The 23,384-nt window shown below is 45.5% G+C and overlaps 1 protein-coding gene across 8 annotated transcripts in view; it reads left to right on the top strand.

Moving 5' to 3' along the window:
- Window positions 1–23,384, top strand: part of DYTN (dystrotelin) — a 66,325-nt gene that overhangs the window by 28,301 nt on the left and 14,640 nt on the right. For all 8 annotated transcript variants that reach the window (XR_005586051.1, XM_039493906.1, XM_039493905.1 and 5 more), the window contains exons 9-14: window positions 437–548; window positions 2,628–2,773; window positions 5,459–5,627; window positions 9,371–9,441; window positions 19,898–20,057; window positions 21,568–22,072. Coding sequence is in view for 7 of the 8 variants with exons in the window: in XM_039493906.1 (XP_039349840.1) it covers window positions 437–548; window positions 2,628–2,773; window positions 5,459–5,627; window positions 9,371–9,441; window positions 19,898–20,057; window positions 21,568–22,072 (1,163 nt within the window). In the remaining variant the exon portion in view is untranslated. The remainder of the gene's footprint in view (window positions 1–436; window positions 549–2,627; window positions 2,774–5,458; window positions 5,628–9,370; window positions 9,442–19,897; window positions 20,058–21,567; window positions 22,073–23,384) is intronic.

Below are 23,384 nucleotides of genomic sequence, written 5' to 3' on the forward strand. Positions count from 1 at the left end.
AAATTTGATGACCAAGGTTGGTTTCAAAGTGTCCAACTTCAAAACATTTTTGGAAAAGAAAACTGACATTTTCAAACCAGAAAGTTTCAGTTTTGAATCAGAACAATTTAAATTTACTGAAACTTTGAAACAAGTCTAAAAGGTCAAATAAAAAAGGTAAAGAAAAAGTTTCAAAATTATCAAAATGAAATGTTTCACTTGACCCAAACCAAAATCTTTTTTAGATTTTCAGTTTGTGAAAATTCAAGATTTTGACTATTCATCCTGATGTGGGACAGAAACATTTTCAATGTCTCAAATTTTCTTGGACCAGGAAAACTGTTGCCTGCCCACCTCATCAGACATTCATGGGTGCTGATTTCCAAGATCCCAATTCACTTGTATGAAGTTGCCAGTCCTTGGAGGTTAATTTTATCCTTTCTGTTTTTCCTGACAGGTATCGCTGTCTGAAGTGCCTGAATTTTGATCTTTGCCAAGTCTGCTTCTTCACTGAGCGTCAGAGCAAACCACACAAGAGGTCACACCCTGTGATGGAGTACTGTGTGAAGGTACCATCCCATTTTACTGACTCATCTGCTTGATTGACCTATGGGTGTGGATGGGTAGGCTCTTGGCTATGATGATTAGGGAGAGAAAGGAGAAAGAGAGAGTGATCACCCCCATAAAATATATCTAGTTGCTGAGCAATGTTAGGTGAGTGAAAGAAGAAAGTGGGGGTTTAAGTTTAGAATTTTCACTCTGCTTTGAGATAAAGACACAGTCTAGTCACATGGGACACTGAGGAATAAACCCTGCCCCCTCCTTTGTGTGTGGTATGTCAGGTCACCATCCCCAGGCATCTGCTATCCCATTTTTGGACCTGTGGAAGGGGCCCTCCATAGCACCAGAGTTGTGCATGTGCAGACTGGCTGGGGAGCTGGTAGGAGGGAAGGGAGCTTGGCACATGGCTGGAGGAGACATGCATCATTGCCCTTCCCTTCCACCCCACCCTGTGTCCATTCAGGAGCTAATTCAGTGTAAAGCTATGTGAACTCCTCAGTAAAGCTTCTTCTAGTTGGTTTATCGAGCTTTGCCAAGAGGCTCTAGGGGCAGTGTGTTTGAAAAGAGAATTCCCTTTTTATCATGGCTTCACTTAGTGTGGGGGTACAGACACCAAGGAGATCAACCCTCAGTTACAGGAGGACTCCAGTCCTATAAGCCACCACATCCAGAAGAAGACTGTATTAAATGGAATAGATTGTTGCAGTAGCACCTAGAAGTCACAATTGGGTGCTAGGCACTGTGCAAACATACAGTAAATGAGAGTCTGTCCCACAGAGCTTATAGACTAAGAAAAAAATGGAGACATAACACGTGAATGAGACAAACAAGCCAGTCAGTGTGGGAGAGCAGTGAGGAAGAAACTCTGCAAGGGGAATCCCAGAGTTTTCATCTGCTTATTGCAGGCTGATCCCAAGGGAAACCCCTGTACCAAACCCCTCTGAAATCAGTGGGGTCCCACAAGCCATAGGACTCCACCCACAAGGATCAGCTTGCAGAGTGAGGGGTTTAAGGTGTGTTGACATTAGAAAATGAACTGTGTTTGAAAGCAGTTGACACACACACTTACTCTAAGCCAAACTGAGCACAGGCTTTACTGTGCCCAACAGCGGATTCAGAAAGTACTTAGTACCTCACTTGAAAGTGGGAACTGAACATGAGATGCCCATCCTTTACATCAGTGGTTCTCAAACTGGGGTCCAGGGCCCCCTGGGGGGCCAAGAGCAGGTTTCAGGTGGTCCGCCAAGCAGGGCCAGCGTTAGACTCACTGAGGCTCAGACCAGAAAGCTGAAGCCTCGGTCTCTGAGCCCTGACACCTGGGGCTGAAGGCAAAGCCTGAGCAATTTAGCTTCACAGGGGCTCCTGTGGAGTGAGGCCCCAAGCAATTGCCCTGCTTGCTATCCCCTAATGCAGGCCCAGGTTTTTCTATGCAGAAAACCAGTTCTTGTGGCACAGGTAGGTCATGGAGTTTTTATAGTATGTTGCAGGGGGTGGGGAGGGGCTCAGAAAGAAAAAGGTTGAGAACCTTTGCTTTACATTGTCTTTCTTTACACCCCACACCAATGTTTATAGTGTCGATGCTGTTTTTCTTTACCACAGTGACACCTTGTGGTAGTTTTATCATCAGTGTAAGAAATGAGTAGACTAAAGTGGTTGCATTATTTTTTCCTGTTTGCTCTTTCACAAACTCCCCCTGTAGATGCACTAGGTGCATAATGAGCATCACATGCTCCCAGCTAGGAAAGGCAGCATTTTACACCCACTTTGCACAGCAGGAAGTAACTGGCCCCTTTGTTGTCTTTCAAGCACGTTCTTTAAAACAACCTCAGGAGGGACAGTAGGTTCATCCCTATCTACAAAACAAAATCATATTAAAGATGAGGGTTCTATTAAGTTCCAGACAAACTAGGGAAGAGCAACTAAAGTTAGCCAGCATCCACAAGTCTGGAGTTATATTTGATGCTATCTTCTGCCCTCCACCCACAAGAAAGCACTCAGCTTTATCTGGGATTGGGTTGACTGCTTGTGCTTCAGAGCAGTGCTTGTTTTAAATCCACTCCTTTCTCTGTTGCATGTTGTTCCAGCAGATGTCAGCAAAGGAGAATGCAAAGATCTTTTTTCGCACCATCAGAAACAACCTGCTTCAAGAGCGCTGCAGAAGAAAGGAGGCTCGGAGAAGGCAGACACTGGAAATGATGGAGGGAGGGGACTTCCCAGAACATGAGCAAGCAGCGTGAGTGTCAGTCCCAGTGTGTTTATACCACCTGAGTGGTGAATTTGAAGAGACCAGATACTTCCAAGCTGCAGCACATTCACCACCTGCATCTAACAGTGCTAAAAAGAAGCAGTTTTGAACATTAGCTACTTGACTGTGCCCACACAGTAAATGACTTTGATTTGACAGATGAACTGTGGTCAGTCCATAAAACACAAGTTAAGATTACAAAATGGAAGGGTTGAAACTTTACAGTAAAAGCAGTTTCTTTCCCTGGTTTTTAAAAAAATATCATGCAAATACTTATTTCAGATGACTGATATATTGACACTGTGCCCACAAAGTAGCCATTACAGTCTACGGGGTCAGTGAAAGAACCTTTTCCATGCCGTGACTTCATATTATGGCAGAAAGTTTTGCAGATTCCTGCTCCTCTCACCCTAGAGAATGTGAAGGTGGTCGCAATGGCCCACACACAGAATGATCAACAAAGCATTTTGTCAGATCTAACACTTCCATAAAAGAAATTTTAAAACATTCTGTCAGGCTTTGGTCCTGTACAGTAACTGCAGAACTCAGCCTTGCTGACAAGTAGAAAGGAAGGCTGGTCTTGTGGTTATGGCCTTGGGTTGGGATTCAGAAGCTCTGGGTTTAGTTCCCAGGTCTACTACTGATGTGACACCTTGGACAAGTCACTTAATTTCTCTGAATCTCAGTTTCCCCATCTGAAGGTGGAGACAACAATGCTTCCTTTGTGTATTTAGAATGTAAATGCTTTAGGACAGGCACCATATTTTTCTAGGCATTTGTACAGACCTAACACAATAGGGCCCTGATCTCAGGTGGATTCACTAGGTATTACCATAATACAAATAAGCAAGCAGTTTTGGAAGAGTCAGTTATTCTATAACACATACTCTCCTTTAGGGGGTGTCATGGGTGTTGTAGTCCATCAACTCTGCTTGGCAGCAGAGTAGGTGAACAATGAATTTGAAGGCATGTGACTTCTTACACCAACCTTCTACAGGTGTTGGAATATTATGGTTCTGAGGGGCATACTAGTAACTATCTAAATAAAACAACAAAGATGAAATTAGAATTATGAGCACTATTCACAAACAAGCACATTTATTTTGTTTTCTCTTCTTAACATTAGCATTTTGTGCCATATTTTCTCACACCTAATCTTGGGCCCAGCTCTGCAATACTTACTACCATACAGTGCCTCCCACTGTGGATAACCCCACTGATGTCAGTGGAACTGCTCTGTGCCCTTTAGACTCAGGTAACTGACTTAAGTCTATTACCTCCATTCCTGAATGATCCATGGCCCTTTACATCATCCAGGTGTGAGAAAAGGCTCCTTGGAGTTAATAATAAATAATAATAATGGGAGATATACCAATCTCCTAGAACTGGAAGGGACCTTGAAAGGTCATCAAGTCCAGCCTGCTGCCTTCACTAGCAGGATCAAGTACTGATTTTTGCCCCAGATCCCTAAGTGGCCCTGTCAAGGATTGAACTCATAACTCTGGGTTTAAGCAGGCCAGTGCTCAAACCACTGAGCTATCCCTCCCTCCAGCAATACTCTATGTCTGAATTGTTTTGGCATCTTGTTACGCTTGTCCTTCATTTGACCCATTCTTGCACTGACTATGGAGGACATGAATGAGACTGAAGAGGTCTCTTAACCATGTGCTGGTCCTTGGCACAAGTTCTGAGTGTTTGTCTTGCCTAATTGGTCTGTTCAGTATGTAGACTTAAATATCTGCCAAACAGGGCTTAAGTAAGATTGAGTGATGGCATTCACCCTTCTGAACAGGGGTGAATTTCATCCTTCCCAACAGGAAAGAAATGGAAAATATATTTACTAAACTTTACAGTGCAATAACACTGGGTAGCATTATTGCTATTAGAAACCAATTTTAAATATATTCAGACTAATCAAGAACCATAGCTACAGTATGAATAGTTTGATGGAATATAAACAGTGTCAACAAGCTATTTGGTCACTGAGATGTTGCTCAAGTGTTTGCGCCTTAGCATGGAATGTGATTGAAGACAACTTGCCCATTAATTCTTTCATGACTGATGATATTTCCTTACTTTCATTTAGCTCCCTTCTTCACATGAACTTTACCGTAACCTTTCTCCGAGTCCACAAGGTCATTTGATAACTTGATGGGTGTTTGCTTACATCACATTTGGGCAGGATGAGCCATCAGTGAGAGCAGAATTTTGAGTTGCTATTCCAGGTGTCATTAAAAGGATCATTGGTACCTCACCCTAACACATATTGGGCTGCAGGATTTCTGGCTTTCTAAACCTTTCCTTAGTTGAATTGCCTAGTTTGGTTGGCCCTCTACTGCCAATGGCTAAGAAACTGGGGAAGTTGAAAAGAGAGAGCAGCTGTACTGTTGCCAAATGAAGGGGAACTGGAATTCTGTGCTAGGGACTTTAGGGTCTCCATTCAATAAACAAAATGCACTATGTGTTATCCATTTTTCCAGCCAAATATAGTGCTAGCTAACAGAGGTCATAACTAACTCATAATTCTTACTCAGGCATGACAGTTATTACTCTGTTGAAAACAGAAGTTTTATTTATGATGACTCTAGATTCCAGGGAAAGAACCTAAGAGTTCTCCTACTGAGCTTCTCATTTCATCCTCACACTATTTTTGCTTTCTTTCTTGGTGTACAGGACCTCTACAGAGCTCAGCACCTCCACACAGCCTGCCCATCATTACCTATCCTCCCCAGCATACAGACTGGCCCCAGAGTTATCCAAGCACTTGGCTGAAAAGGGGTCTGCAGTGCAGCAGATTGAGAATGACAACAGGGTACCAGCACAAGACAAGACATCAGCTCAGGTGAGCAAAAACAAGATATAGTCACACTGAACAAATCAGGGTGAATATTGAAGCGGTGCAGAGAGACTCGGACCAATTCTCGATCAGCTTTCAGACTGCCTATTAAATACTGATCCTAAGATGTTCCCTTGGTTAACTTCAACCCTGTTAATTTCTCATGTTGGAGGGAGGGAAGTGGGCAGGAGAAAGTAGAGGGAAACAAATCAAGAACCTGGAAACTTTGTACAGTCATCCCTTAAAGCAGGGGTCCCCAACCTTTTTAGGACCAGGGACCGGTCATGCCTGCGGGCGGTCCAGCTGAGCCGCGCGACCAGCGAACCGTCCGCAGTCATGCCGGCGGGAGGTCCACCGGAGCCAGTGGACCTCCCGCCGGCATGACCGCGGAGGGAGCGCTCGTCCCGCGGCTCGGGTAGACCTCCCGCAGGCACGCCTGCGGAAGCTCCACTGGGTCGGTTCGCGGCCCGGTTTGTAAGAGGCCGCGGACCGGTACTGGGCCGTGGACCGGGGGTTGGGGACCCCTGCCTTAAAGAACTTGGCCACATTTCAGTATTGGTGACTGCAGAAGAGTTGACTCGCCATCGGCAGGTCCCCTGATGGCAAAGCTTGGGATAGCAGCTATTTCTTGCTTAATGCTGTCAGTTTCTCCGGCCCTACAAATGATTTGTCTTGCCTTGCAACTCAGCCCTCTGGCCCCATTACATTTTAGCTCCCCCCTTTTGAGGCAACAGAGAGTCTAACAAATAACAGTCCCAGTGTCCTTACAAAAGGTCTTCATGCTCCTTCTTTAAGGGCTTCCAGTCATCCTTATTCCCCTCTCATGAGGCTTCATGCCACCTTTGCAGTGGCTGGTAAGGAAACCCAGGTCCTCCCACCCCATTAGGTGCCAGAGCAGGTATCATGTAACAAGCAGCAGTAATCTGCTCTGTGAGACTCCTTGCTGCTACATCCCTGGACCTCTTCCTGCTAACTACAACCATTATGTTAGGGCTTCTACAGCGATCTACTCTCCAGGCACTATTCAGCTCCTCCAGCCTCTCTCTACTTCTTTTGAGCTCTGCCTCAGGGTCTCACCCAGACCCACTTGCTCTCTGTAGCCTTTGCAGTTGTATCACCTCAAACTTCAGTCCAAATGCCCCTTAGGCCCTAACTTCTCTTTGCCTTTAGTTCAGATAAACTTTCTGGTGCGTGCTCTCTCTCGCTCGCTCTCTCACTTGGGTCTTCTGTCTGCCTTCCTATTGCTCCATACTCCTTAGTCCTTCCTTTATGAAGGCCCAGCAACTTTCAGCTGCATATGATCATCAGTTATGCCTGACACCCAGAGGCTTAATTGGGCTCAGGCTCCATTGACTCCTGGTTAACAAGTCTGGGATGTATACACCCAATCATAGTGACTAGGCCCACATTCACTAAGGAACTTAGGCACCTAAATCTGGGCTTTAGGCATGTAAGTCCCAGCTTCTAGTCACCACTGAAATTCACAAGACCCCCATTGACCCTGTAGGCACCTATACTTATTTAGCACTAAAATTTTCAAGAGTAAAATTTCCTTAGATACCTAAGTTTCTGCCCCTGGACACGTGTACTGCTGTTCCACACTAGGGACCTGAAGACTTATCTTCTACCTCAGCCCAGAACAATTCAAGAACCAAGGGAATATAGACATTTCTCTGCTTAACTCACCTGCAGAGTCGTATCCAGTCAGTGTACACAGAGCACACCTTCCAGATTGGGTCCCACAGCCAAGCTCACACAAAATGGCTGGGGTGAGAAGGAGGAGGATCTGCTCTCTCATAACTTTTAGCGTAGCGGTGATGTGGGAACTTCAGGTGTCCCAAGCCCCACCAAGCTGGGCTCTAGCCCCCTGCACCTTTACAACAGGGATGTCCCAAGGCAGTGCTTCTTTCCAGCTTATAAAGGCCCTACATAACTTTTAGCTGAGGGGTTGGGGCCATCACCTGCAATGTGGGAGTCCAATCCCCCTGCTCCAATTACTTTTTATTTACACACAGTGGAACAGCTGAGACTGAGGGAGCCCCATGTCAGAATAGCCTATTGCCCAATGATTAGGGTGCTTACCTGGGAGGTAGCAGATTCCTAGTCAAGTCCCTTCTCTTCATCAGGTGGAGGAGGCTCTTGAACTAGGGGTCTCTGACATCCCAGCTGAGTACCTTGCTTCCCCAGCAATTAGCAAAAACAACTTTGGGCCCCTAACTCCAGAAAAGGGTTCACAGCTGAGAATCACGAGCAGAGATAGGTGCTAGCACATACCTCCTTGTCAGTATCTCCCATTGGCTAGCTTAGGCAGCTCCCCAGTTAGTTGCTGGCTTTGTGAATCACAGTCTAGCTCCTGTCATTGTGTAGGGAGCCTAGCCCCCAACTCACGATTTGTGGATCACAGTGTTGTTCCTGTGATTTGTTATGCACCTAAAAGTAAGGCATTGTAACACTGAGCACCACAGCTCCTATGTCCCTTTGTGAATCCAGACCTCACTGCCTGAATGTGATAGCACACACAGTTATTTGCACTGCAGGGTTATTTGTTCTGTTATTTTTTATTTGCATTACAGTAGCACATTAGAGGCTCCAGCTGAGATTGTGGTCAAAATACCATCACCCCTCCCTTCTGAATAGTTCAAGGAAAGACATCATAGGCCTGATTCTCAATTAGGCTCGGGCCATTCTGTGCCATTGTGACAGCATAAAGGCAGCAGAAATGGTCCCCCTGAAGATATGCCCGGAGTAGTGATTCTCTCCAGCTGATGTAGAATTGACATGAAGGCTTTAAACCAACCCTTGCTCCCTGCCCCTGCACAGCTGCCATGTTAGGGGCATGCCGGGAGTGGGTGGAGGGTATAGGTGAATCACTGCACAACAGTATTTCTTTATTTTCGAGGGGCCATGGGAAGCAGAGTGTAAGTTAGAGTAGCCTCAGGTTAGGCAGCCCCTGCATAGCCCTAAACTATGAGGAGCACAAAAGGTGTCTTAAGGCCAATTTTGCCTCCCCACACCTCTGTCCCTTCCCCAGCTTCAGAATGGAGTAACTGAGAATCAGTCCCCATATATCAGCTCATCCATTTTGCCGTCACATCCATACTCTGCCTCTAAAGACCTCTCTCCAGGAGCAATACTTCCAAGGAGAGACAGTGTCAGTCAGCCTGTATCAGCAGTAGCAGCTGCAGCTGTTCAAGTCAAGAGCACTTCACCTCATTGCCAGGCATGCACTCATTTCAGAAGAGAGGTAGACAGGACTGCCACCTTTGGGTTCCTGCAGTGTATTCATTTTCCATCTGGTGAGGTAACCTGGGGTCTTGTCATGCTGGCTGTTGACTTGTTTAGTTTCTCCATGGGCTGAGAATTCTTTTTGAGGAGCTTTATCCTCCTTTCGTGTTCTACACTGACATCATGCAGGTTTTTCAGTGTTGCTTTAAAAGACACATTGGAAGTCTTAGAGTCCTGTTTTGTCAGAAGGTAGATATAGGATGTACCAGAACTGTACCAGACGTGCTCTAAATTAAGATGCTTAGGAGTTCCTGAAGATCTGTTTCCAGGCACAGTGGAAAAGTATGACCCATAGAGAAGTATCCAGACTGTTAATGGCAGTCAATTAGCTCAAGGCAAAAACTGCAATGTAGACATATCCTAAGTGTGATATTACTGCTTATAGCAAGGTTTACACAGCAAATATGATTACAAGTAGCATGCTGGTAAAATTCAAAACAGGATCTTCTCTCTTTCTTCCATAGGCAATAGCCTCTGTTAAGGCAGAATTGTTAAAAGTTCGTGAATCCATCAAAGCCCTTCACAGTGAAAAGAGGTGGGTAGGTGTGTTAACACCAAAGCTAAAGCCTAATGGAGATAAGTGTTTTAATATTAAAACCAGACAACCTGAATAAACATTACTACTTCTTTCCTTCCAGTCCCAACCCTTCATTTCCCACCCTAAACAGGACCAAAGCAAGAGAAAGGTTTTTATCCTTGTGCACAGTGTGTGTGTGTCCATCAGATTTTTTTCTAGCTGTCAAATGCTGGGATACAGGTCTCATGTGCATTGTTCAAGGAGACAGCTTGCAAGTGCTAAGAGATTTTAATTCTGCCATGTGGGCATCAATTTAATGATCCAAATTTTCTGCTGGTGTCAGTTGGCATGGTTCCATTTAAGTCAAAGAAACTGTGCCAGTTTACACCAGGGAAGAGTTTGACCGTACACCTGGGTCAGTAATATATACATCAAGGGTCGGCAACCTCTGGCACGTGGTTCGCCGGGGTAAGCACCCTGGCGAGCCGGACCAGTTTGTTTACCGGCCGTGTTGGCAGGTTCGGCGGACCGCAGCTCTCACTGGCCGTGGTTCGCCGTCCCAGGCCAATGGGGGTGGCGGGAAGCGGCGCAGGCAATGGATGTGCTGGCCGCGGCTTCTTGCCCCCCCCATTGACCTGGGACGGCGAACCGTGGCCAATGCGAGCCGCGGTCCACCAAACCTGCCGACGCAGAAAGTAAACAAACTGGCCCGGCCCATCAGGGTGCTTACATAATATATACCATTAAGTGCAGTATATGTTAATTATGGCCTTTTATTCTCTTTTCATGTTCTCAAGAGCCATGCCAGAGAACCTCATTAATATGTGTTGTCACTTATTAATTTCCCTTTAAATATTGTTACAATAATTAAGCTGTTTGTATTGGCTCCTTATGAACAAGAGCAAGATAGTCCAGCTCCTATCGTCCCTGCAAAAGAACAAAAAAAAAAATACAAATAGCAATTTTCCAAGTCCTTCTTTAGATTACTATATTATTTAATTTACTACTAATGCATGCAAAAACCTTCTGCCTTTTCCAGAACGCCAGTTGGAAATAACCCCTAGAATGCAGATTTGAATCTGCACCCATGTTATTCAGCAGAACAGTCTGAATATAGCCATGGTAAGAAAAGCTTCACAGTATCAACCAACAGAAATTTATTTAGAAAAATTAAGAGTTTGATTGTAAATTGGATTTCTATGACAGGTCCTACTCCTGGTGTGGCATCAATATTATGGAGGACTCATGGCCATATGAAAACCCAGTGCAAGTGATCATTAGCCAGTCTTGGGTTTGCTAAAATACTGGTTAGAAAATGAACTCTGCTGTATAAAAATTAGACATTTTGGATGGGATTTTTAAAAGTGCTCATGGATGGCCTAACTGCTCCCACTGAAGTCAATGGGAGTTTTATCATTTACTTTGCTGGGAAGGGAATTAGGTCAACACAGCACCCTTTTGAATCTCACCCTGTCTATAAATGTTAATATTCAATCTAGAAGTTGTGATGTCTTGTCCCTTTAAATGTTTGAGCACTCCCCCCACAATATGCAAAGCCTTACTTTGGTGTTAGTTTCAGGTTTGCAACCAAACAATAACAATTTCCACAGCAGCTAACTCTGCTTCAATAAGCTCCTCTGTGTCTGGCTCTCCTTCTCTGCTAGGTCCAGCTAGAACAGAAATAATGTGCAATTTAAAAAAAGGGAGGATAAGAAACCCCTGGAATATATTTATTTAGGGACATGGTAGATTCTCCATCACTTGAAGTCTTTAAATCAAGATTGGATGTCATTGGAAAATATATGCTTTAGATCAAGCAGAAGTTATGGGCTTGAGGCTGAAATTATTGGTTGACATTCTATGGCCTGTGGTTCATTGTGGGAAAACTTTACTGCCTACCCTGCACATTACAGGAAGTTTGAACAGCCCACCAACGCAGCTTGCCAAGCAGTCATTTTGGTCTGTGCACTCTCAGCTACCAGAGCCAGTGACATGGAAAAGGCGCCATTTGATGAACTTCTCTTGCTTGTGCTTTCAGTCTTGCATCAAGAAACTGGCAGAGTGTCCGCAAGGCACTGGTGGACATTTCAGTGGCATTTTCTGTCCCACCAAAGGTACCTGACAGATTCCCTGATGGACTGGTAGGAGGAGTACCCTGGCATTGCAGACTCGCATTGGCAGAGGCTCCTCAGTATAATTGACAAAGCTACTGATGTCCCCTATGTAGACCATCGCTTCTGGTGCAGGGCCACAACCACAGACAGGTGGAACCACATCGTCATGCGGACCTAGGATGACCAGCAGTGGGTCTAGACCGGTCGCATGAAGAAAGCCACAGTTCTGGAGCTTTTTGAGTAGTTTGCCCCCACCCTCCACTGTAAAGAGACAACTGAGGTAACCCTTGCCGGCCCAGAAGCGGGTTGCTATAACCGTCTGGAAGCTGGATACCCCAGACTGCTACAGGTCCATTGCCAACCAGTTTGGGGTTGGAAAGTCAACAGTTGGTAACATGGTGGCAGAGCTAATTGAGGCAGTCAGGCATGTGGTTTGCCCCAAGGTGGCAGGCATTAAAGATATTCTGGAAGTAACTGCTGACTTCGAGAAAATGGGGTTTCCTACCAGTGCTGGGGTCATGGATGAGATTCATGTGCCCATAGTTTGCCCTTCTCAAGGAGCACGAGTACGTAAACCACAAAGGATACTACTCTACTGTTATGCAGACACTAATGGACCACAGAGGCAGATTTATGAACAAAATCATCATGGACTGTACTGGAAAAGAGCATGGTGCCAGTTTTTCCCCACTCAGGAGTCTACATTCATGGACAGGCTGGAACATTATTCCCACAGATGACATTGACATAAACAGTGTTACTGTTATTCCAGGGGAATCCCCATATCCCCTTTTGCCATGGCTTATGAAACCATACCATGAATTCAGAGGCCCTGGCAAAAGAAGGTTAAATTACACTCTCAGCAGGTGTAGAATGGTTGTTGAATCTACTTTTTGGCAGATTAAAATCATATTGGAAGTGTCTACAGACCCATTTGGATGCCAGTGTCATCAATACTGTCCGCATTACTGTGGCTTGCTGTGCTCTTCATAACTTTTGTGAAGCCAGAGGTGAGCCATTTCCCCGAGAATGGACCTATGATAGTGAGGGGATGCTGGATTGGTACCCTCAACTGGAAAGTACAGTCCTACAGCTGGTTGCATGCATCTGGGCATGAGAAGTGAGGGATGCTTTGTGCTCTCACATTACGGACTTGCATGGCCCAATGGAAGAGGGGGAAATAGTACCCAGGGACGGCTCCAGGGGTTTTGCTGCCCCAAGCAGCCCAAAAAAAACCCAAAAAACTGTGATTTGCAGCAATTCAGCAGGAGGTCCTTCGCTCCGAGTGGGAGCGAGGGACCCTCTGCCGAATTGCCGCCGAATACCTGGACGTGCCGCCCCTCTCCGGAGTGGCCGCTCCAAGCACCTGCTTGCTAAGCTGGTGCCCGGAGCTGGCCCTGATAGTACCTGTAGGAATGTGCTTGTGGGGGGAAAGTGGCTTATTATTTTTGAGGGGAGCAGAGAGCAGTGGTTGGGAGGATTGATTGAATGACATGAAGAATAATGAATTGGGGGCACAGATGGAATTTATTGAAATGTGAATTGCCATATCTAGCTAAATTGAGGAATACTATTTGCTTACTAATGTTTAATTGCTCCTGAACATGTTTTTAGCTTTATTAGCCCAAATCATGATTGCACAAAGTGATGCAATAAACTTTCTTGAAAACATAATATGCTTTATTTGTAAACATGTCTTAAAATAGCAAAACACTCACACACTGTTGGGCAGACCAGCTGCCTTAACAAAACCATACACAAACGCACAAAAAAGAGCAGGAAATATTTAATACCTGACACAATCCCCATGCCTCCACATGTCCTCTAGCTCCATGTTCTCCTTTCCCTTCTTTACACATTTTCCCTTCATTTGGCAGAGGGATAGGGAGGTGGAGGTTTACACTAGAGAAGAGTTGAAAAAGAAAGGCTGCATGGAGTTTAGTTAACCTACCCCACTGCTTCTGAGTCCTGAATGCATTGACCACCCCGATATGGGGTTGTCCAAGCTACTACAAGATTAAGGTATGTTGCAGGGTGATCCTGCCATGGTGTGGGGGAGGCAGCAGGAGATGGTACTCTGGCAGTCGTCATGGACAGGAGTCTCTGAAACAGTTCTCTATTGAGCTCTGTCTCCCTCCCTAAGCTGCCATTCCTGTTCCAGGAACTGCTTTCCAAGTGCCAGCCCCATCGTTGAAACCCTGTTCTCTACCTGGGTGGCGTTCCCCAGCCTTTCCTCTTGCCTGTCAATATTCTGTTGTTCCAGTCTTTCATCCCTCTTCTTCTGGTACTGGACCCGCTGGTCTGCCCTGTTAAGATCTTCGACCATAACTTTGTCATGGAAACTCTTCCTTGTGGAACAGTCCATGAAGGTACCTTGGGCCAGGAATTGAGTTCCTGAAGAACAGCAGGCAGTAGAGGTTGAGGGTCCTGAAATAGGACAAGAAAAAAGGATTGTCTAAAGCAGGGGTGGCTTTCACAGCCCCAAGCACGGCGGCATTCCACGGAGGGTGCTCTGCCGGTCGCCAGTCCCGCGGTCTGGTGGACCTCCCGCAGGTGTGCCTGTGGAGGGTCCGCTGGTCCTGCGGCTTAGGTGGAACCACGGGACCAGCGGACCCTCCGCAGGCATGCCACCCCAAGCACACGCTTGGCGTGCTGGGGCCTGGAGCCGCCCCTGGTCTAAAGTAGATCAGTAGCACAACATTAATTATGGTGGAATCTCAAGAACATAAAATGTAACCTTTCTAAAGTGAACACATATTGTGAAGGGGCTGCTTCAATCCTCATGCTGTCTCTGAACACAGCCTGTTAGTCACTGTTACAGAAGTGTGGAGACAATGGTAAGTTTAAAATTATCTTTTTTCTGTTTCATAAAAATTTCATAACTAATTGTCATGTAGGGGAGGAGGAGGAGAGGTGTGTATAATGCCGTTGCTGCAAAAGGCTTTTTCTGTCATTTCAGGTCTTTCATATTTTGGCAGACAACATAAGTGTTCTTGTGATGCCCTATTGGCAGAGGGACATGTTATTCCAAGCTGCTGGAGGGAAACATGCAGTGTGTGCAGCTGAAGTATTCAAACATATAGTGACCAAACAGCATATTTGAAAGTTGGGTGGACTAGTCAGCTAAACAGGGGGGTCTGGAAAATAAGCCCTTCCCCGCAATGTGACTATCTATGTGGAGTTCCTGCTTCAGGAAAAGCATGCAGCTATCAGCAGCCAGGATTCAGCCAGAATCCATGAAGGAATTAATTTTATGAGCTGACACAGCATCTTTGGCTTACTCTGTTACTGCCACATGCAAATATGCTAAAATCTGCAGCTTTTCTCCACCCTGTACCTGGCACAGTTCTGGGGAAAAAACTAACACTCCACTCATACTTCGGAGAAATGAATTTGTGACCCACAGACTGCATGGATTACCTCTAACAGAAATGGACTAGATTTGGAAATTGAAGACTTTTTCCCAAACACCCACACTCAGTTTGCTGTTTACAGGCAGCTGCATAGACCCAGGAGGAATGATTACAGTGGCATATTTCTTACTGCTGAAAGGAAATCATGAATGACCCTAGCAAACATCTGTGACTTAACAGTTACAATAACCTTCACGGCTGTTTATGAATCTTTGAAATTTCAAGTTGCCATTTTGAACTAAACTGGTGGGGGAAGGGAAAGCGAACAACATGGTGCTTTGCTACAATCCACCATTATTGGTCATATGCTGATAGCTGGGACTTATTTTTACATTGCTGCTTAGAGCAGAAATCACTCCCATTACTGTAATAATAAACTGTAAATTTGAATCATACACTTACCGGGCACTGGGGCCACTTCGGACTCCACCGTGTTTGCTGCACACCTGGCAGTGGGCTGTTCCTCGGGCAGGGGGATCAAACAGCTCTTCCAAGTAGGGACCAAGAACTCGCTGTTGATCCTGATCCACAGCCTGCTCTGGAACTGGTTTCATTAAGAGAGTCACTTCATGCTCCTTACTTGGAGCCTGCTGCTGACTGCCTTCAGTCTTCATGGTGGATTCAGGGGCCAACGTAGAATCATAGAATATCAGGGTTGGAAGGGACCTCAGGAGGTCATCTAGTCCAACCCCCTGCTCAAAGCAGGGCCAAACCCAACTAAATCATCCCAGCCAGGGCTTTGTCAAGCTGGGCTTTAAAAACCTCTAAGGCTGGAAATTCCACCACCTCCCTACGTAACCCATTCCAGTGCTTCACCACTCTCCTAGTGAAATCGTTTTTCCTAATATCCAACCTAGACCTCCACCACTGCAACTTGAGACCATTGCTCCTTGTTCTGTCATCTGCCACCACTGAGAACAGTCTAGATCCATCCTTTTTGGAACCACCCTTCAGGTAGTTGAAGGCTGCTATCAAATCCCCCCCCCCCCTCTTCTTTTCTGAAGACTAAATAAGATGAGTTCTCTCATAAGTCATGTGCTCCAGCCCCCTAATCATTTCTGTTGCCCTTCGCAGGACTCTCCAATTTGTCTACATCCTTTCTGTAGTGGGGGGCCCAAAACTGGATGCAGTACTCCAAATGTGGCCTCGCCAGTGCCACTTCCCTCGATCTGCTGCCAATGCTCCTACTAATGCAGCCCAATATGCCGTTAGCCTTCTTGGCAACAAGGACACACTGCTGACTCATATAAAGCTTCTCATTTACTGTAATCACCAGATCCTTTTCTGCAGAACTGCTGCTTAGTCAGTCAGTCCCCAGCCTGTAGGAGTGCATGGGATTCTTTCGCCGTAAGTGCAAGACTCTGCACTTGTCCTTGTTGAACCTCATCAGATTTCTTTTGGCCCAATCCTCCAATTTGTCTAGGTCACTCTGGACCCTATCCCTAACCTCCAGCTTATCTACCTCTCCCCACAGCTTAGTGTCATCTGTGAACTTGCTGAGGGTGCAATCCATTCCTTCATCCACATCATTAACGAAGATGTTGAACAAAACCTGCCCCAGGACCAACCCCTGGGGCACTCTGCTTGATACCGGCTACCAACTAGACATCGAGCCCTTGATTGCTAACCATTGAGCCCGATGATCTAGCCAACTTTCTATCCACCTTATAGTCCACTCATCCAATCCATACTTTTTTAACTTGCTGGCAAGAATACTGTGGGAGACCGTATCAAAAGCTTCCCTAAAGTCAAGGTATATCACATCCACCACTTTCCCCATATTCACAGAACCAGTTATCTCATCATAGAAAGCAATCAGGTTGGTCAGGCATGACTTGCCCTTGGTGAATCCAGGTTGACTGTTCCTGATCACCTTCTTCTCCTCCATGTACTTCAATATGGAATCCATGATTTTTCTGGGGACCGAGGTGAGGCTGACCAGTCTGTAGTTCCCCAGATTCTCCTTCCCTTTTTTAAAGGGCAACATCATGACAGACCAGGTCATCATGAAGCACGGTTGGCTCTGTGCTGGGTGCAGTGCCCAGAACCCGGTCAAAGTCATCTTAAAATGGGCATGTCATTAGCAAGTTGCCTGAAGTGCGGTTCTTGTTCCTGGTCTTCCTGTATTCACTCTTTAGCCTCTTAATAGGACCACTTGTCCAGCAAATCTGTAGAGCTGCCACCTTTTTATCTATTTGCTGGTATGCATAATCATTCCTGGTGTTTTACTTGCCTTGCGTCAGAGATTCACCAAAATTTGGCTGTGCTCCATGGCTATGGCCATGAAGCAGCTCACTTTGCAAGAGGCTTGATTGTTTTGCTCTCCATTGCAAGCCCAGAGGCTCTCTATAGTGTGCTTGCAGATCGGTGATCAGAAGAGAATGGGTTAATGCTGACGTGAGCTGCTGCCATTTGCCAAAGTGGTGGTTGGCTTATGTTTTCAATAGAGTGGATTGGAGATTGTTGGGATAGAGAGGACTAAGGAAATTGTCCCATGGAATTGTAGGATACTTATGGCAGACAGGGCCGGCGCTTCCATTTAGGAAGTGCCGGGATTTGGGGGGGGCGGCATTTTGCCACCCTTGGCAGCAATTCGGTGGCGGGGGGTCCTTCTGTGCTCCTGGTCTTCGGCGGCAATTCTGCGGTGGGTCCTTCACTCCGGGACCTGCTGCCGAAGTGCCCCGAAGACCGGGAGCGCGGAAGGACCACCCCCCGCCGCAGAATTGCCGCCAACGACCGGGAGCGCAGAAGGACCCCTGCCTAGGGTGCCAAAAACCCTGGCGCCGCTCCTGCTGGCAGACTACTGGGACATGTATCAAGTGGACTGCATCTGCACTGCAAAGTAATAGGGGTGAAACCCTTGGTTCCAGCTTGACTTGTGTTTGGACCCTGCAGGGTCTTGGGACTGAGTCCTGGGTTAGAGCAATTGCAGTGTAGATGCAAAAGGGGTTAGGCTTGAGCCCAAGCTCAAGCACAGGCTTCCACTGCAATGTAGACATACCCACAGGGGCCAGTCCTGTGAGATGCTGAACATCTTCAACTCCCACTGAAATTAATGGTAGCTGAGATGGTGCGCGTGAAGCCTACTCCTTCGGAAATGTACTCTGTCCTGACTCAAGACTAGGGTTGCCAATCCTCCAGGATTGTCCTGGAGTCTCCAGGAATTAAAGATAAATCTTTAAAGATTATGTCGTGATGAAACCTCCAAGAATACAGCCAACCAAAATTGGCAACCCTGCTCAAGACCTGATCCTGTAAACAGGAAGATGAGTAACTTTGCACACGGGAATAGTCCCCTTCACTCCTAGTCAGTGGAAATACTTGCACAGGTTAAGTTACTCAGGTGTAAGTTTGCTGACAGAAATGGGCACAGAAATAGCTAAAGATTCTCAGAACCGCACAGGACAGGGGCATTAAATGCTGAAATATAAGGACTATTAAAAGGACTAGTAGAGCTGGTCAAGAATTTTCCAATGAAACATTTTTCATCAGGAAATGTTGATCTGTTCATTTTCTGATTCAAAATGACTTTTTGCTTAGAAATTTTAATTTGTACTAAAATAAGTTTTAAAAATTTTTTTAAAAAGGTAGGTATCAAAATGAGATGTTTCAACTGATCCGACCAAAAAAGTTTTCAGCTCATTGGTTCACAAAAAAATTTGAGATTGACTTTTTGTCCCATCTCAGGGTGGGAAAAAATTTCACAAAATCTGGAAAAAAGAAAAAAAAAGAAAAAAAAAAACACACAAAAAAAACCCACCACACCTCTCACAGGATAGGAAAATCCTTTCTAAACCCAGATCTAAATACTAATGTTAACTTTGCATATCCAGGCTTTTTACAAACCTTCTGGCCAAGTCTTGCTCAGCTGATATGTATAATTTCATTGAAGGGGTCAGTGGGGCTACTCGCATGAGGAAAGTGAGCAAATGAGTTCTGTCTTTACCCCTAGTGTGGGTTTTTCTGAGTGCGTACTGACTGACGTATTTCTTCTTTTAAAAATAGAGCTGGAAGAAACCGTTTAGTAAAAGACAGATTTATAACACCGTTACATCTTGCTTATGTGAACCAACACATTATCCAATAGAAAGTTAATAAACTAGAGCTCTTGGATGTAATAGAAGAGTGGGGAGAACTATTTCAATTGAGCAATATACAGCAGCTGTCTTATTTCGCCAGTGCTAACCAGCTTTTTTCTCTCTCTCTCTCCGCCTCAGCAGTGGGCAAGACAAAGCTGTATTGCTATCCTGTGGGCAGGACTTCTCTGTAGGAGTTTGCCTCTAGTTTAGAGAAATGGGTGGTATTTATTTATTGTCTGCCCTGAGTAGATATTAGGTGCATCGTCTCTAATTATCCTGCTCTAGTATGTGTGTAGGTAGCACTTTTGATTGCAATAACCTCATCTTTCCAAGGACAGTGGCTCTGTCGAAACTTTCTGTGCAATCAGTGGAGGCCATACAGAAGGTCCTTAACAAGAAGGATCATCATGAGGGAACAATGGGATAGATTCATTCCTGTCCTGGGGCCAGGACAGACAGCTTGCACTTCCCCACTTTGAGAGCTGGCAGGAGCTGGCTCGACCCCAGGCACAAGGGAGGGCAGCCTTGTGCACTGCCCTGTCTCTTGTCTCTGTTGTGACAGTCCCATTGGCCATTCCAGGAATGTTGAATCACCAGAGCCCAGGACCATCCTGGCCACACCTTCTCCATCCTGCCCATGTCCTGGGCTTCCTGGAATGCCCCTGTGCATAGGCTGCTGTGGAGGCAGTTCAGCTCCTGGAGTACTGGCCCCCTGCACCCTGGTGGGAAGGTTCTTATACCTGCGCTATGACCCCTTTGCACCAGCCCAGCTGCAATATTTGTTCTCTCTCATGCTCTGCATTAAGGAGTGTGCATGGAAGGTAATTTAGTCCAGTAACTTCCCCTGTCACTCTCTGTTGCCTGGCAGGTACCTGAGAAAGCAGTTAAACAAATGGAAAGACGAAGTGCTGCTCCTCCACAAGTCCCAGGAAGACAAAAGCTGCAGACTAGAAGCAAAGCTCCAAGTCCTGATAGCAAACCATGAATTTGTGCAGGCGGAGCTGCAGCAAATGAGGCAGGAAATAAAGGTACGGAGAACAATGTGCCAAGAATCTTGACAACAATTTGGCTATTGGCATGCTTTGAGCACTGTGCACCAGCATTGTCTCATTGATACTTTGTGTTCCCCCTGTTGTCTCTTGTCCATAGATAGATACATAGACAGACAGACAGTAAGCCGGGACTCTTTTTGTTCTGTTTATACAGCACCTAGCACAATGGGGCTCTGATCCACAATAGGGCTCATAGGCACTACCACAATACAAATAAATACGTAAGAATTATAATGAATAATAATGTGTGAGAGTGAAAACACCCTTAGAGAAATTCCAACCATAAAAAAGTCTCCAAAGAGAATTGCTCAATGCATCTTAATCAAGACTGGACACATCACTAAACAGTGCAGTCTAAAGAACAATCTTATCTTGTCAGGTGATAAGAATTAGAGATCTAGTCTGATAATTAAAGGAAAGTCTTTCCTTGCTGTGGATCAATATCTTATTTTGCCTTTTTCTTTTGAAATAGTTTAATTCTGATTCATTTAAAGTAACCTTTGGTTTCTAAAGTTTAAATGATGTTCTCACTCTAAAATATTAGTTCATATGCTATGCAAATACATGGCATCTTACAACTGGATATATATGCAATTTGTTTGCATGAGTCATACGTACACAGACACATATATATACTGAAATATGCATGCACACCTTGCGTGTGTGTGTATTTTTTTCTTAGTTAAATTTTAGAATAATTTTCCAGCAAATTAAAGCTTGAGCTACTATGACGTCCCCTTTTTACTGGTGCAATAAAGTATAATATCTTGAGACTGAAATTACAATAAATTGAGACACTGAAAATTGTGGAATGAAACCTGTGTACAATATAATTAGACCCAATACACTTAAAATCCAGGTCCGCCTAGAGGATTCAGGGGGCCTGGGTCTTCGGGGGCCCACCACCGCCGAATTGCTGCCAAAGACCTGGCACTTCGGCGGCAGGTCCCAGGGCGGAAGGACCTACTTGCCGCCGCCCCCCGGGCGGCCCTGTTAAAATCATCAGGGGATAACTAAAAGAAGAAAAAGGCTGAGACAAGGTGTTTCTGGATAGACACCAAAGTTTTTATGGGCCTGATCCAAAGTCCACTGAAGGCAATGGAATAACTCCTATTGATTAGTTGTTATATTGCAGTAGTGTCGAAAGTCCCCAGCCACGATCAGGACTCCATTGTGCTAAGTGCTGTACAAGCTTATGAAGAGAAAGTCCCTGTCCTGAAAAGCTACAAACTAATTAGACAAGACTGACAAGGGAAGCATTACTATCCCCTTTTTACAGGTGGGGAAACTGAGTCATGAAGATTCACTGATTTGCCCAAGGTCATATAGGGTTTCTGTGGTAGGGATGGGAGGGAACTGAAACCAGATCTCTCGAGTCTCATTTCAGTTCTTTAACCACAAAACAATCCTACCTCTTTAACAGGCTTCCATTGGCTTTGTATCAAGCTTTATAAGCAACAGGTTTCCTGTGTTGTGTTCATTTCAGGTAATGTTACAACCACCAAACCATCCTTCATTTGTATTGTGTCAAAATATGATGTCAAAAAGCAAAGACCCCTGGGAGGAAAGAAAGCTTCACAATGGATCAGATTCAGCTCTGGCAAAACCCATCCCCACTAGCTATACTGAGTGGAAATCCCTGGATCCCTCCTCAGCTGCAGAAAAAAGGCAGCTACTACAGACTCAATCTGATCCAGTTGCAATGAACCTGAGATCATCAGGTACCACTTCAGGCTCGATATTCCTGCAGAATGGCAACCCCCTAATGAGACAGCATGAAAAATCAAAAGAGAAGGGAATTCCTCAGACAGATCTTGAGGGGATATCACAACCTGAAAGGTCCAGGAACCTTCCCCAGGGAATTATGACCACAGCTTCTAGTCCTACAGCAGCAGAAGTGCCATTTAATGAGAAGGAGGTGAATGAAGAGAAGGAACTGCAGCAGCTAGTGCTGAAGCTGCAGGATGCTTTATCTCTCCAACTGCAACCAGGTAAGAGTTCTAAAGTCACAGATATTGGGCCTGATTGTCATCTGACCTACATCCAGTTTACTCCAGCGTAGTTCTATAGACTTCATTGGAGCTACTCTGGACATATGTACATGAGTGAGTGGAGAATTAGACCTGATGGACCAAACTCTCTATTCTGGTGTAAATGGGTGAAGCATCGCTGACTTAGTAAAGTGTCACCCTTTGACACCAACAGAGAATTTAGTCCATTGAGTCCAGCATGAGGTGCCTTTATATTTACACTTTGGGTGCTGCACTTATCTGCATCCTGAGCAACTCTAGGAATTGCCCAGAATATAAAGGTTGCAACATGTGAGATGCTCATTAAATACTACTCAAGCCTGTACTCAAATATTGTTCAGTCTTTCTATGTAGTTATATTTCACCTTTGGAAATGCTGTAGAGGTTCAGCAGGTTATGTTCCCAACAAAAGGGTGCTCATTTTCTTGCCTTCTCTATGAATTTGAGGTCTCATTTGAATTTCTTTCGCTGGTTCAAAATTACTCTAAAAAGAATGCCCACAGAGTTCACATCCATTCTTTAAACACAGGGGAGGTGTCCTTCATATCCCCTCTTCACAGAAGGCCTGGAGTATGTAATGATGGCACCTGCTGTTTTTCATCAATTTGAATATAATTTGGTGAGACAGTATATTATTAACTAGATAACTTGTGTTACATACTTTTTTTTTTTATTTCTAGACGTGCAGTAACTAAACCTCACTGCATCCCTTGACATTAGCAGAAAGCTTTTACATGGAAATCTGAAATGCATGGGAGGCAATAGGTCTCAGGATATTTGTGTTAAGTGTGCTTTCTGGCACTGTAAATTACTAAGGAGGGAGTGATATGGCATTCTGAGGAACCTCTAGTTCTTCGAGTGATTGCTCATGTCAGTTCCAAGTAGGTGTGTGCACGCTGCGTGCACAGTTGTCGAAAGGTTTTTCCCATAGTGGTACCCGTCGGGTCGGCTGTGGACAGGGCCGGCTCCAGGCACCAGCGTAGGAAGCTGGTGCTTGGGGTGGCCAATTCAAAGGGGTGGCACTCCATCCGGTATTGGGGCAGCACGTCCGGGTTTTCAGCAGGAATTCGGCGGCAGGTCCCGCATTCCTTCTCTTCCTCTTTGAGTTGCCGCCGAAAAGGAAGAGAGGGAGGACCCGCCACCGAATTGCCGCCGAAGAAGCGGCGCGATTGAGCTGCCGCCAAAGTGCCGCTGCTTGTCTTTGGGAGGGGGGGGCGCCACTTGGGATGGCAGAAAAGCTGGAGCCAGCCTTGGCTGTGGAGCCCCCTGGAGT

This window comes from Mauremys reevesii, linkage group 11 (assembly GCF_016161935.1).
Source record: "Mauremys reevesii isolate NIE-2019 linkage group 11, ASM1616193v1, whole genome shotgun sequence".
Lineage (NCBI taxonomy): Eukaryota > Metazoa > Chordata > Testudines > Geoemydidae > Mauremys > Mauremys reevesii.